Below are 13,631 nucleotides of genomic sequence, written 5' to 3'. Positions count from 1 at the left end.
TAAGTACAAGTTCATTCTGTCTGGAACACAGATATGCCCATTGGTGGCACATTTAAAAGTCAGGTGTTTATCTGCAACCAGTCTATTGTGGTTTCTGCCAACTGAAGAGTCCAGATGATCTATAACAACAGTCCAGAGTGACCTGCTAGATCCCAATGTGGCTCTGCTATTGCAGGTATGCATCCAATGCAGGAATTCAAAATTGTTTCACTTTGCTTTTGGCAATCTCCTAAATTTGGGGTACTCTTCTTATGCTCTGTTTAACTAAATGCTATTTCAATTATTTTATAGAGAAAAAAATACAGTACTTTAAGCACTTTATAAACCTTTAATACGCTCTCTCCAACCTCCTAATAACCAAGCAAAGAAAGATAAAAGTCAGCATTGTGAGACAGTGATTTGGGGTCCTGTGTTCAAGGGAATAGGAGACAAAGTGAGCAACTTCAAAACAGGTGAAAGAGAAGGGGCCCAGGTGTTCACTGATCAAATGGCTTCCTTCTAAAATATAAGCCTGGGCATTCTTATTCTTTCAACACAGATATCTCTGACTGACTTTCTATTAATTGTTTTGTTTCTCTATTCCAATAAAAAAATTCTGACAAAGAAAAAGGACGTTTCCTTTTATGTGATGAATGATAGGATATCTAAATTCCTAGTTAATGATAATCAATTTACTATATACTTAGGCAAATTAAAATTCCTTTAATTAGTTTTCACAGAGTAAAAGGGTAACTTCATCCTTTATTTAGATAAAAACCACCACTGCCTGACTAAACACATTCTCATCAAATAAGGAAGGTAATATGGGCTGACCTTTCGAGGATTGTCTTATTTTAATTCTTTATTTGCAGATTTTAAATAACTAATTTGCATAATAACACAAATCTTTTTTTCCCCAACAATCTCTAATTGAAATATGGTTATGATGAATTTGAAAAGTAAGCTCTCCACTCTACAGAGCAGAACAAAAGCGCTGCAGAAGATGTAACACATTTCCTTCACTTTGTGTGTGGTAATGAACACCCAATAGAAACCAGTACAAACTTATGTTCCTATGCAACATAGCTAAGTTAGTTCATGATAGTAAGTAAGACTAAGGTTGTAGATTTTATCCTGTGTGGACCTTCTCCAGATCTGAGGACTGAATTACTAACCACCGCTAGAGAGTTGACAAGTGTATACTATTTCACAAAAAAAATCCGAACAAACTGTAGATAGAATCTAAGTGCAAGTTAATCGCTGTTGCTAGAAAAACAAACATACAAATAAGACCTCAAGCATATTCTCTACTTGAAGTCAAACTGTCGTCATATTCAAAGAGTAGTGGCTTTCACTGATGCACACCTTAGATTTTTAATGATGCTTCCAGGTCATACTTCCTGGCACCTGACAAATGAACGTAGTAGACTCAAAGAATCTGAGTAACTGAGAACTCCAGGATGTTCTGAAAAGTGATAATCTTAGCCTCATTTGTCTATACGTCTTGATAAGTGATCCAAAGGAATCATCATAAGCCTTGAGGAACTCAAAAATAAGTGATATAAAATGCGTCAGATGATCCCATTTTCTTCTACTACTATGTACTAAAAATAACCCTTTCTAGTTTGGAAAAGCTTTTTATTTTCTCTAAATAAAAGGTCTTAGTAAAATATAATTTTTAATGTAAAGAAAACATAAGGCAAAAGAAATCAAAAGGAAAAAAGTGTAAAACCAAGTACAGGTTGTTTTTAAAATTAATTTTTAATGCATAAATTCTATAAAATCAAGGAATGACTGGATAAGGTACATTCATGTAATCAAACGTGTTTTCTTATTTTGTTATCAAGACAATCAAGGCAGGATAGTTTTTTGTGTATCTGCCAAACTACAATCACCTGCATCTTCCAGCTTGTTCCCCTGAGCTAAACAAGAAGTCCCAGGATAGCCAAATCGGCGGCAGCTTCCTAGAAAACCAAGGGAACCAGGGCACTAAGTAAGTGGTTCCTCCGCTTCCTCCTCTGGTTTGTAAAGTTAGGCAATGACCTAATCCTTGTATCTTCCTCTCTATTTCATGAAATAGTATTTGCCAGCCCCAGAACTACAGAAAACAGCTCCATCACTTACTATCCATGGCATGAAGATATTCCATGTGAATGGCCCCAGTGCCAGCGGTGGGAGCTGAGGGAATGATGTCTGCATAGGGGCTGCGCTGGCCAGCTAACAGAGCCATCTGATGATAGTATTCTGCTGGACTGACTCCAGTGTGGGGCGCTAGAAGAGGAGACAAGGAAAGCATGGTTACTTGTTGAAAGAAGGTCACAAAGTCCATTTGTTACACAGCCTACATCAGCAGTTCCTTTTATGGCTCATTCTAGTAAAAATCTTTAACTTGAATTATGCTTTTAAGTCTACCACATATCTTTTACTCGACAATAAAAGCGAAGGAAAAGAATACAGAAAATAAAATATATTATAAAATATTTGAAATTAGTTTTGAAGGGGACCAAAGTTTTGCCATCCCCAATTATACCTTTCGGAGTATTAATTTTAAGCTGGTTATTAAGAAATGAAAGATTCAGAACTTTTGACCCTCCCCCTTACCTGCCTAAAGGAAGTAAGACAGAAAAACCTGCTTAAAAGAAGGGAGCATAGCCTTAGCGTCATACTGTAAACTGAAGGTGGAAGAGAGAAATCTAGCAAAGCCTGTTAGACATCCCTCTATGTCCAACTGCTTCTGGGTGGTCCAGCAAGAATTTGTTTGCCACGTTTGCTCTTTCTCATCTACTTGTAAATTGCCTGCTTTCCCTTGGAAATCCCAGTCCCCTGCTTCCCTCTAGTCCAGAATGGCATATAAACCTCAACTGCCCAATCTGTCTTCAAGTCTCAAATTCTTATGGTGCCCCTGCAGGTACATCCATAATAAATTTTGGACATTTTCTCCCGTTAACTTGTCTCATGTTAACTTTATTATTAACCCAGACAGAAAAACTCAGAAGGTGAGAGGAAAATTCTTTTTTGCACACCCTCTTCGGTTTAAAGAAATCATCAAGAATACAAATGATTAAACTGTATGTATATACATAACTCATTCCCACGTTTGCCGCACAAAATAAAACTGTTTCTTTTATCGAATCACTGTATGTTTCCATTTCTTATAGTAGCCAACAACTTAGACAACTATGATCTCTTTCCAGACATACTTAAAATACTTCCCTAAGCTTTCTGACAGGAGTGTGAGTCAGCTCTCAATCCCTGGAGGACCCAGGGCTTACAAGTGGAAAGAGCAGCACAGCTTTAATAACACACAACTGAGCGATAAGCTGCAATTTTGTGTTCCATAATTTAAAAGCTCTTTTTTTTTCATTACAAAACCAAAAAAATATATACTTATCAGTCTGGAGCAATTTACTGGCCAGAGTCAACTCTATAAAAGTGGGATGATAATCAGTTTCCACCTGCCCATTTATGTGCAAAAGTAGCAGGATACTGCAGTGGTTCTGAGGGTGGTCTCCAGATTCGTGAAGATCTAGATATAAATGCCAGCTTCACCTGTTAGTGTTCCATGAGGTTGTTGAGAGCAATGAATGCAACGATGCATATAAAGTGCTTATTAAGCACATAGCATTCCCTCAATAACTCAGTTTTATTAATTATTATGAAGAAACAATGGCATCTTCAAACAGCTTTGTGTTTTACATTTGTGTCCACAGACTTTTATATATGATAGAGATATATATGAAAAACTCTTAGACCACAAGAGAGAAATATTAGTAACTTGACTTTATTTGACTGGTAATTAATTAGACTCGAAAGGCAAGAGGAGGAAGGCAGAACAACCAATCTAAAACTGTCTTATTCATATTCATTATGAAATACTACAGGTAGTAGAGAGTAAGATGCTTTAACTAGAGGTACCATTTTCCAGTGGTCCAACTAAATTTCTGTGTGCCAGGTACAATTTCAAGTCCATTGTTAGCCGACCTCCCTTATCCCGCTCTCCCTCTGTTCTTGTTAGTCATTTCCATGAACTCTCAAGTACTCCATGGAGGTGACTCTCCATTTTTCCTATTGTAAAACCAAATCCCAAGCAGGAGAACTAACTCATATTTCACCCTCATTTGACTCTCTGATAGTTTTAACAAATTTAAAAGTGTGAATCTTCCAAACTTCCAGTTATAAGATAAATAACTACTGGGAATGTAATGTACAACATAAATATAGTTAGCGTTGCCAAATGGTATATTTGAAATCTACTAAGAGTAAATCCTAAAAGTTCTCATCACAGGAGAAAAAACATTTTTTTCTTTTTCCTTTTTATAGGTATATGAGATATGGATGTTAACTAAACTTACTGGGGTAATCGTTTTACAATACATGTAAATCATTATGCAGTATACCTTAAACTTATACAGTGCTTATGTCAATTATATCTCAATAAAACTGATAGAAAAAAATGTGAATCTCATTCAACTGGCAAAACTGATTTTTTTGGTACCTTACAAGTATATTCACTACATTGAATCAGAAGAAAAACAATGAGCTGACAGCTGTTCTGGCAGCACTGCTGCTTCTGAAGGTGTAACTGAGTTTACTGAGCAACCTCATGCAGCTTTCCTACCTACTATTCCCACCATGCACAGCCAGCCTCTGAAAGTGGTCTGCCTGGAGAATGGGGACACTGCAGGGTCACATCAAGCACTGATCAGTGAGATGGAGTGCACGGCGTTTCTTTGTGCTATGAAACAAATACCACAAATTTGTGACCTGCTGCAGAGAACTCATAACCTACTATCTGCAATCAATAAGGTTTATGCAATTCTGGACTTTAATTCAGGTTCCAACCATTGTGGACAAGTCAGTTTGTGTAAGTGTGCGTTCGATGGAAAATTCTATTCCTGAATCAAAGGAACAATTTAGAACTTGACAGTTACAGAATATACAATTCCAATTAAAGAGTAATGTAAAAGTAATTAAGTGGGAGGCTAAGAGAACCAACCAGAATTTGATGCTTGAGAGTCTAAAATGAACATCAGGTGTTACAGAATTAAAGTCAAAAGTTCGCTTATTTTCCCACCATGTCCCTCTTCCAGTTTGCATTTGGCAAGATCAGTGACAGAGGGCACATGCAGCAACAAGTCCAAACCATCATGTTCTCTAAGACCTTGCTATTCAGAGTATGGTCCACAGATCAGTAGCACTGACATCTCCTGGGAACTTTTCAGAAGTGCAGAATCTTAGGCCCCACTTGTACCCACCCCAGAGAGAATCACATTTTACCACCATCCCCAGATGATCTGTATGCATACTGGAGTTTAAGAAGTGCTGCTCTAACAGACACATCTGTATAAATGTGCCTCTCAGACATGCAGAACAGAAAAGTATACATCAGATGGTGAGCAAAATGTACTGGTTATACATGTACATTATATGAATGGCTACAGGGCCAGTCTAAACATATGTTGAGGTGCAGAACAGAACTGTGGATAACAGCAAGTCAGTGAGATCTGGCTTTGGGTTCCACCACTGACACTTACTAGCCAAGGGACCAGGCTGCAAGTTACTTGGCCCCTCTGCACATTGCTATCTTCACCTGAAAATGGAAATAATAAGCCACCCTCAGAGATGTGTCCTAATGTTGAAATGAAAGCATGCACTTAAAGCATTCAGCATAGTGTATGGCACATGGGAAACAATAAACATCAGAGCTACTCTATACCACATCCCAGGTGAGGCAGGGGGAGGAATTGGCATGTGTGGAAGCATAATGTGTTGGTCTGAAACTTACCATCTGTGGGGCTCAGCCCCCGGGCTGCAGAGATCATGGAGAGGGACGGGCTGCTATGCAGAGATCGGATGTAGTCCATGTAAGGATTGATGTAGGGATGTGGAGGGCTGAAGGGGGACTCAGAAGCTGCAGCGGGGTTCCGGTGCGGGGAGATCCTAATGAAGGGCAGGTCTGAATATGTTGGGCTACTAGATAAGGCAGAAGGCCTAGGTAAAAAGAAAACCAGAGGTATGCATGAAACAAATATCTCCAAAGGCAGAGGCTGTCTGTAAAAGAAAATAAGATTTTAAGTGAATTCAAAGTGTCCTGGAGGGAAAAATATCGGGCATATATATTCTAGTACTATTACCTTAAAATCATGGTGACATATGCAGGTAGAACACTACTATACAATAATTTGGGCAAAAAAGATTGACCTTTGAGAAATTTCATGGCACTGTGAATATAGGAAAATAAAGGCCTGCCTGTGGCTTTCCTTATGAGAAGAAATTCTAAACAACGGCCCTCTCTGAGCTTAAAGTAGTTGCTGAGATTGTATTTTCCATTTGACCTGAACATTAATTTCACCATTGAACACTTGACTCTCACCATCATGCTTAGTGTTGCAAGAGAAAGAGAAGAAAAAAAGAAAAGCAAATTCATCTCATCTGGAGGTCTGAGCACACACATTGGCAAAGTTGCCCGCAAATAAGAAAGATGACTAAATGCAAAAGTGTGTAAAAAAACATGAAATCAGACACTCCATATATCCATGCCCAAGCTTGACTGTTAATGGTCTTGCAGGGTGAGTTTTACAGATCTGAGTTTCACTGTGTTGAAGGCAACTCCTCTCTGGAGGCGGCACTGAGAGTCAGCTTCTTCTCACACTCATCTTTCACTTGGCATCCTGATTAGTCCCGTACAGTAAAAAATCAGTAAGTACGTACTCCTGGGGTTATAAAGTTGGAAAAGAATGGGGTTCTGATCAAGCTTATGCCTTGGTTATAGTGAGCTAAGGTAGAATGCATGCTTTTCCCTGATGAAAAAAATTCTCAAACACACCTAGTTGCCGCCATACCTCAGTCCCCTCCTGGTACTCCTTTCCCCACAGCCACTCCTGAAGCCACCCCTGGACAGGCATTTCTAGAATAGCCAATCTGTGCATTGCCTCTCTCTGCCTTGTTCCTTCTCTAACAGAAAATGTCTTGTGTGGATAATCCAGTAAACTGGCCAGGACAGGCTAAACACTTGTGCTCTCCATTTTCTCATTCACAGAGGCTATGGTCATAAAAAGGAGAAGCCGAGATAGAGACAGATCTACTGAGAATGGTAAATTCTTGCTATGTCACTGGCTTTACGAGTGAAATGAAAAGGGAAAGGAAACACATTTTCTCATCACGACTCCCAACGCAAGTGCATACTGGCGGTTGGGCTCTGGCCCCCGTCACCCTGTCAAAATATAATCTTGGAAGAAGCCAGCTTCACCAAGAGCACAGCACAGGCACTGAAATAAATGAAACCAAAGATCAGATAATGAATTTTCTCTCAGTAGAAAAAAGAGGTTAGGGCGGGAGGTGGGGTGCGAATTTTCTCATTTGCTCCTTATTCTTTCACACGAACTAAAAAAAAAAAAAACCAAAAAAAAAGTTTTTTATTTATTATTCAGATGCCACTTTTGGTGAAGTAAAATAAAAATCCACTTTTCTAAATTTACATGTGAGAAGGATAAGTCACCATCACAAAATAGATATTTCTTCTCAAAATTACTTGAGGCTTTCCATATCCTCTCAGAAATAAGTAAAATTACTTAAATAGAAACCAGTATAACCTATTATCCTATTTTAGCTCTTTACTACAAAACAAGTTAGCTCTGTGTTACTGGCTTAATTCTAAGCTCCGTTTAGACATGCTGCTACTTCAGAGCATAGGAGATGCTCCCATTCATTCACTTGTTTTCTAGCAAAAAGGAAAATCAATCTTCCAATCTGGTTCAAAAAGCAATTACTACAAATTAAAAACTTAATTGTAGATTTATGATGAGAACCAGAGCTGCAGAAATGTAGAAAAGTAGACATTTCAAGATATCCATGAGATGATACCTCACAAGCTTTATATGATCCATTACCAACTGGGTCTGAACAATATGTACTAAAAATCAGTGAATGCAATGTCATTTCTTCTTTGTGTTTTCAGTTTAGACAAAAAAAATATTGAAACCTGTTATTTTTCTGAAATTCCAGAATTGAGAAGGGTAATAAGAATATTCTTAGAGACCTAGATTCCATTTTGAAGAATCACACATTAGAAAAAAACAAAATCTTGAACAACATGAACATTATGGAGTAGGAATTGGACAGTCACCAATCCCAAAGAAGCAAGGAAGCCAGGAGATGGCTGACAGTTTTCTCTTAAAAGTCTGTGAACATCTGACTTCTACACTAGGCCTGTGCTTTTATGTGACCTGTTCCCACAAGAAGACTGAAGGTAACTATTAAAAGAGCTGCCATGAGGAGGAATCAATACTTGGTCACTTCTTCCCAGGCAGGAACACCAGTAAGAAACAACACGAGAGAAGAGTATGGATTCCTCCTGGAGGCGAAGTCAGGAAACTTCACCCCTCTGGGAATGTCATAATCACATATGTTGCTTCCAAAGAGATGATGCTGACGAGATACTGGGTCATCTAGTTCTAAATAAGGTGGTAGGAAATGCTTTGAGACAGGAATGCAAGTAAATAAGCCATAAGTTGATCAAGTGCCCTAAAGAAGGAAACCATCTAGTTCAAAAGCCAGCCATCCCCTGTATATGAATAGGAAAATGTTTAATACAGGTTACCCAGTGACCAGTCATTAGGAATTCTGGAGACAGGTCAGTCAGACCACTAGAGCAGTGGTGCCGTGGAAGGGCTCGGGTTCTGAAGAGGAACCAATGCAGATGGAAGCTATGCAATCTCAGCTGCCACATTTATCCTCTCCTTGTCCTTAAGGGTCCACAAGGGAAGAAACCTACCTCGTGGGGATCTTGGCAAGCGAATACGAGTAAAGCCTCATGCACTGAGCCCGGTATCTAATAATGCTATGTGTGTGTGTGTATATATATATAGTTACATACCTCTTATACTACTATGCTAATATGCTCCACTCGTAATCTATACACACATACAATACAGACATATAAACTCATATATACACATACACAGAAATATATACAGCCATGCATATTAGGATAGCATATACAGGATGCTACCTGATTTTCAAACTCTGAAATATTGAACCCCTCTTTTCAAAGCAAATCTTATGCTTTGCTCCCCTACCTGACAGAACTCCTGAAGCACCTCCTTGGATTTCCCAGGACCTCCCTTAGTAAAGTCATAAAACATATACAGTAGTTAAGAACAGGAACTCAGTAATTAGATATAAGAGATATGAAGAAACTAGATTTGAATGCAGGCTTCACTGACTCTGTCACTAAGTGCAAGTTCCCTTACACACAAAATGGAACAATAATAGCTCCATCCCAGGGCTGCAGTAACTGACCTTCACTGGGCTCTCAGGAAACAGTGGTGGTTGCTGATGTTCCTGGGGGTTGTCAGAACCATCCCAAAAAACTTTTGTGTGCATGATTCTAAACTCAACAAACAGAAGTCCATATGGCACGACTTTGGAGACTGGTGTTCGTGTCCTTGCTGCTCAGTTTCTCACTGGAAGCTGATCACTAACTAATTCTGTTTCCACATAAGCTCTTGTGAGTTGGGGTAACATGACATTTCTACAGTGTTGAAACCTGACAAAATTGAGTTTCTAAGCTACTAAAGCTAGCACTCAACCTTGAATTCTAATGGCTCCAGTGCCACCTGACATGGACGTAAATATATATAAATTAGTTTTTCAATAACGCTGCTTTTAACATTACCTAACAGAGCCACTTCCAAATTCCTGGTAGCTGGCCACTTCTGAATTCCTGGTAGCTAGGTCATTTATCAGTTTGTTTGTTTACTGTAAAGCAAATTTGAAAGAGAAGGTTAAGCATAAATTTAATGGGCAGATGTGTGTTTACTGCTGTGTGCAAGAGCCATTCAAGATTATGACCAGAGGGATGAATTCTACTGAAGGAAAAGGAGGTAGAGGTTGTGGGGAAGGCAGTCACAAAATTTTCCATACAAATGACAGATATTATTTCACAAACTGTCAGAAACTTCACCTGGTAAATATTTGTCAAACTTACTAAAAGTCTTCTTTTGAGGATTATAGTAGCAAAAGGAAAAAAAAAATTATAGGTGAATCTTTCTTGGTTTATATTTTCAGTAGGCACACATACAGAGATTGAAGATTGCTGTTGGCTTCCCATTACTTTCTCTGCCTGTAGCTTTCGCTTCTCTCTCTCTTCTAGGGCTGGGCAAAGCTTAATCATTGATGAGAGCACAAACCACAGAGAGAAAAAACAAAACAAGAAACAAACATTCTGGGAAGAACACTGAAACTCAGAACTGCTCCACGTACGGAGATTCCATGACTTTTACGTAGCAGCCAATGAGTATAGAAATATGACTGTGACCCTCTAAACTAAATCATACAAACTGTAGTCTGGGAACCAGAGATGCTCCAACTGTGGAGGGTTGTCTCAGCTGCCAGGGCACAACTGTGGGGATGAACTGTTGTTCTATTATTACCTCTGCATCTTGGATTATGCATGCAGGGCTCAGGATGCCCACTTGGGGATAGCATCCCTTTTACTGCTCTTACCCAGGTGTCTTTCCAGGGCCATGGAGGCCTAACGAGTGGCTGTCATTTGTTTCCATATTGCCCAATGACTGAATGAAGTACAGTTTCCAACAAGAAAGAAAGTGGGAATCATTTTGTTTTTCTCCCAAACTACAACAAAAGCAATATAAAGTTGTGTGTTTGTTTGTAGAGATAATATGACCTTTTTTTTAAAAGGTCATGAAAATAGATTACCATGAAAATAGTAGAGGATTCTTATTATAGCATTTTTAACATACTATGATAAACTTAAAAACAAAAACACAATGCTGAGAATAACTTCTTAGAATGAAATATGATTAAATAATCTAATTTGTTACTGCCTTTTCATCTATCTTATTGGGTTAGTAAAATGCCAAGATTAAAATCACAGTATTTAATCATGTGCATGGCCCATTATGAGAGCATTAAACAAGGTTTGTATGCTGGATTATTACAATTTGCTTTCACGTTGCTTGAAACACTGGAAATGTACACATACTCCTCACATCTTTACTTGAGGCTCCAACTACCAGGCAACTGAAATGGTTTTATACAAAACAAATTATATTTTGTTTGACTTTGTTCTTTCCATAACAAGTAGATGCTCTTTATATTCAAGCAGTGGCCTAACAGAGAACAAAGGAGAGTTATCCCTTATAATGTATTTTTAACTAACTAATTAATTATTCAATAAGCACAGTTTTAATAAACCAAAATTTGTAATAAAAAATTTGCTTTCCATACAGCAAAGGAAACAAATAACTAAAATGTCCATGGCTAATACAGTAAACACTGTTAAAAATTTGCACAATCCTGGACTTCATTTTTTCTTCTATTCGAGGTTAGCTTCCAGATAACCTCTGTCCCATAATCGTCATGTGACCTTGAAATGTACGTTTACTTTCCCTGTCACCTTTTACCCCAGAACCACTGAATGCTCAGGAAGGCTGGTCTTTAAGGTCTGAAATCAGGTGGTCTCCTTTCCCTCTGGATTCTACTAATGAGAAGCACTGGCAGAAGGCGGCGGTGAAGGAAGTCAGGGAATTTTAGCCAGTCACTTCCTTTTCTTAGCCAGAATTCTGCTGGTGGCCTATTTCCTCTCTGGAAGCGTGACCTTTCTTCCTGGGCTCCACCTCTCACTCAATTAGTTTTCCCTCTGCCTGCCTGTACCTTCAGGTTAGAGGTGGTAACCTCTTCAATTTTTGCTAGTTCTAGGGGCTTTATGACCACTTCTGGGGCCTTTAACCTTGTTTACATATCTGTAAATATCCACTCTATTAAAGTGCCAGGACCCTAAAAAGATGATTCAGTTTCAAATCCCATTTTCATCATCATTGTAACTAAATAATATTTCCCATAAATTTTTAATTGACTTAGGCCTTTTACAAATTTACCATGTTGGATTTCAATTTTTAAAAAAATACATGCATAACTACACAGATGAATATTTCAATGATATAGTCATTGAATATATGTTTTATTGAAATTCCACTTACTAAGAATCCCTTATGATTTCAGCAGACAGGGCGGGGGTGGCGTTGCAAGAAACATAATATATGGTTCAAATAAGCACTTAGAGTTAAATGACCACATCTCATAGTATGCATCTCTAGCACTTTAGAAACAAAGCAAAGAAAAAACACCAGTGGGGAAGACAGTATCCTCATCCAAATGGCAGTTGACAAACCACTTTCTAAATCACCTGTCAACAGTTTTGAATATTTTAGCTCCATAAGTGCGGAGTACATTTAAAATTATTTTTTAGCGGCCTCCTTTGTTGTCCGAATGGAATCCAAATATTCCACACAAAGGTGCCCCACTTTTTGCAATGTGTAATAAATAAATTTTCTCTTTCTTCTTCCTCTAATTACTAGTTTGTGAGAAAAATAAAACCAGTAAAAAAAAACCTGGTTATATAATTTTTAAAAGTAATTATTAATTAATATATAAATCATTATACATAACTAATGTAACTGTAAGGAGGAATTATTAGAAGAATTAATATGTTGTGTCTTCCTTTACAAAGTCCATAGAGGTACCACCTTGATGAGAAAACAACTGTGGTTGCCTAGGAGAAAAACTCGGATGTCCAGTTGCTAATCTTTCCCTGACCCTATGCCTTCAAGGTGGAAGGATGGAAAACTGCCCTCAGTGGTTAGATTCTGGGACACTTGACGGGGTCTCGTTTGCTAGAGAGCTTCCTAACTGGTTTATGATAACAAAGCAAACAGACACTATCCTTTTCTCCCTTCCTTCCCTGAAACAGTAAGTGCTCCCTTTGAAAAGTCTCCTTTTTCCTCTGTATGCTGCTCTCTTTCCCCAGCTGGGGGAGGCCAATCCAGCCAGGCCCAGAGGACCAGGGGCTCTCCTGTCTCACTCTCCTCTTCCATGTCTCCTTGTGGCAGGGAGTGTGCATTTAATTAGGTGTTCTAGACATCGCAGTAGTTAAGATCTCGGACTCAGATATGGTGTTGGGTAAAATATATCTTTAAAAGTCTGCTTTTGCTCCAAGGCTATTTAGACCTAGATGGAAAAGTAGCAATGCTGTATTATTTAATTTCTAACAAGAAAGTATACACCGAACCTTCGGCCTGACACCTGTCACATGGTGAATTCTCAGTAACCATTGGCCCCTTTAACAACTCACTCATTCCTGCTATTACTACTAGAGCTCTGACCTGGTTAAGGCTAAAGTCACCTTGCTATCACCAGCTCCTTGTGTATGAATGTCCTCAGGACCCCACATAGGTGTTCTGGAGTCTGGGTGAATGTGGCTTCTTGACACCCTTGGTATCACTAGGAGAACTCTGCCCCATCTCTTCTAACAAAGCAAAGAGATTAGTAACTTGACTTGACCTTAGTAAAGCAAATGGTTTTTTTCTAAAAGTAAATTCAAGAGCATGGTCATTCTGTAGTTCAAAACTTCATCGCTATGAGAAAAGAAAAAAATGGAAAGGGGCAAAAATTTCAGTCTGATTTCTCTGATTTTCCAACCAATTTTCCAGTCATTTTAATAAATCCTACTTTTTGGAATTTGATGAATTACCAACTCCATCCCAAAAGCAGCATTCAAAATAGTAAAATATTGACCTTAAAAAGAAAACACACAACAAAACAGTAAGACATCGAAACAAGAATGTCGAGTA

At 38.5% G+C, this 13,631-nt stretch overlaps 1 protein-coding gene across 8 annotated transcripts in view; it reads right to left on the bottom strand.

Annotated features, from left to right (window-relative positions):
* The window catches only part of GLI3 (GLI family zinc finger 3), a 268,706-nt gene that overhangs the window by 77,345 nt on the left and 177,730 nt on the right, over window positions 1–13,631 (bottom strand). For all 8 annotated transcript variants that reach the window (XM_039849280.1, XM_039849281.1, XM_039849282.1 and 5 more), the window contains 2 exons: window positions 5,765–5,970; window positions 2,104–2,250 (listed from right to left, as the gene is read on the bottom strand). In XM_039849280.1, the coding sequence (XP_039705214.1) occupies window positions 2,104–2,250; window positions 5,765–5,970 (353 nt within the window). The remainder of the gene's footprint in view (window positions 1–2,103; window positions 2,251–5,764; window positions 5,971–13,631) is intronic.

This window comes from Pteropus medius, unplaced genomic scaffold (assembly GCF_902729225.1).
Source record: "Pteropus medius unplaced genomic scaffold, Ma_sr-lr_union100, whole genome shotgun sequence".
NCBI classification, from domain to species: Eukaryota; Metazoa; Chordata; class Mammalia; order Chiroptera; family Pteropodidae; genus Pteropus; species Pteropus medius.
The sequence above is the reverse complement of the archived record's forward strand: the minus strand, read 5'-3'. Positions and strand labels throughout refer to the sequence as shown.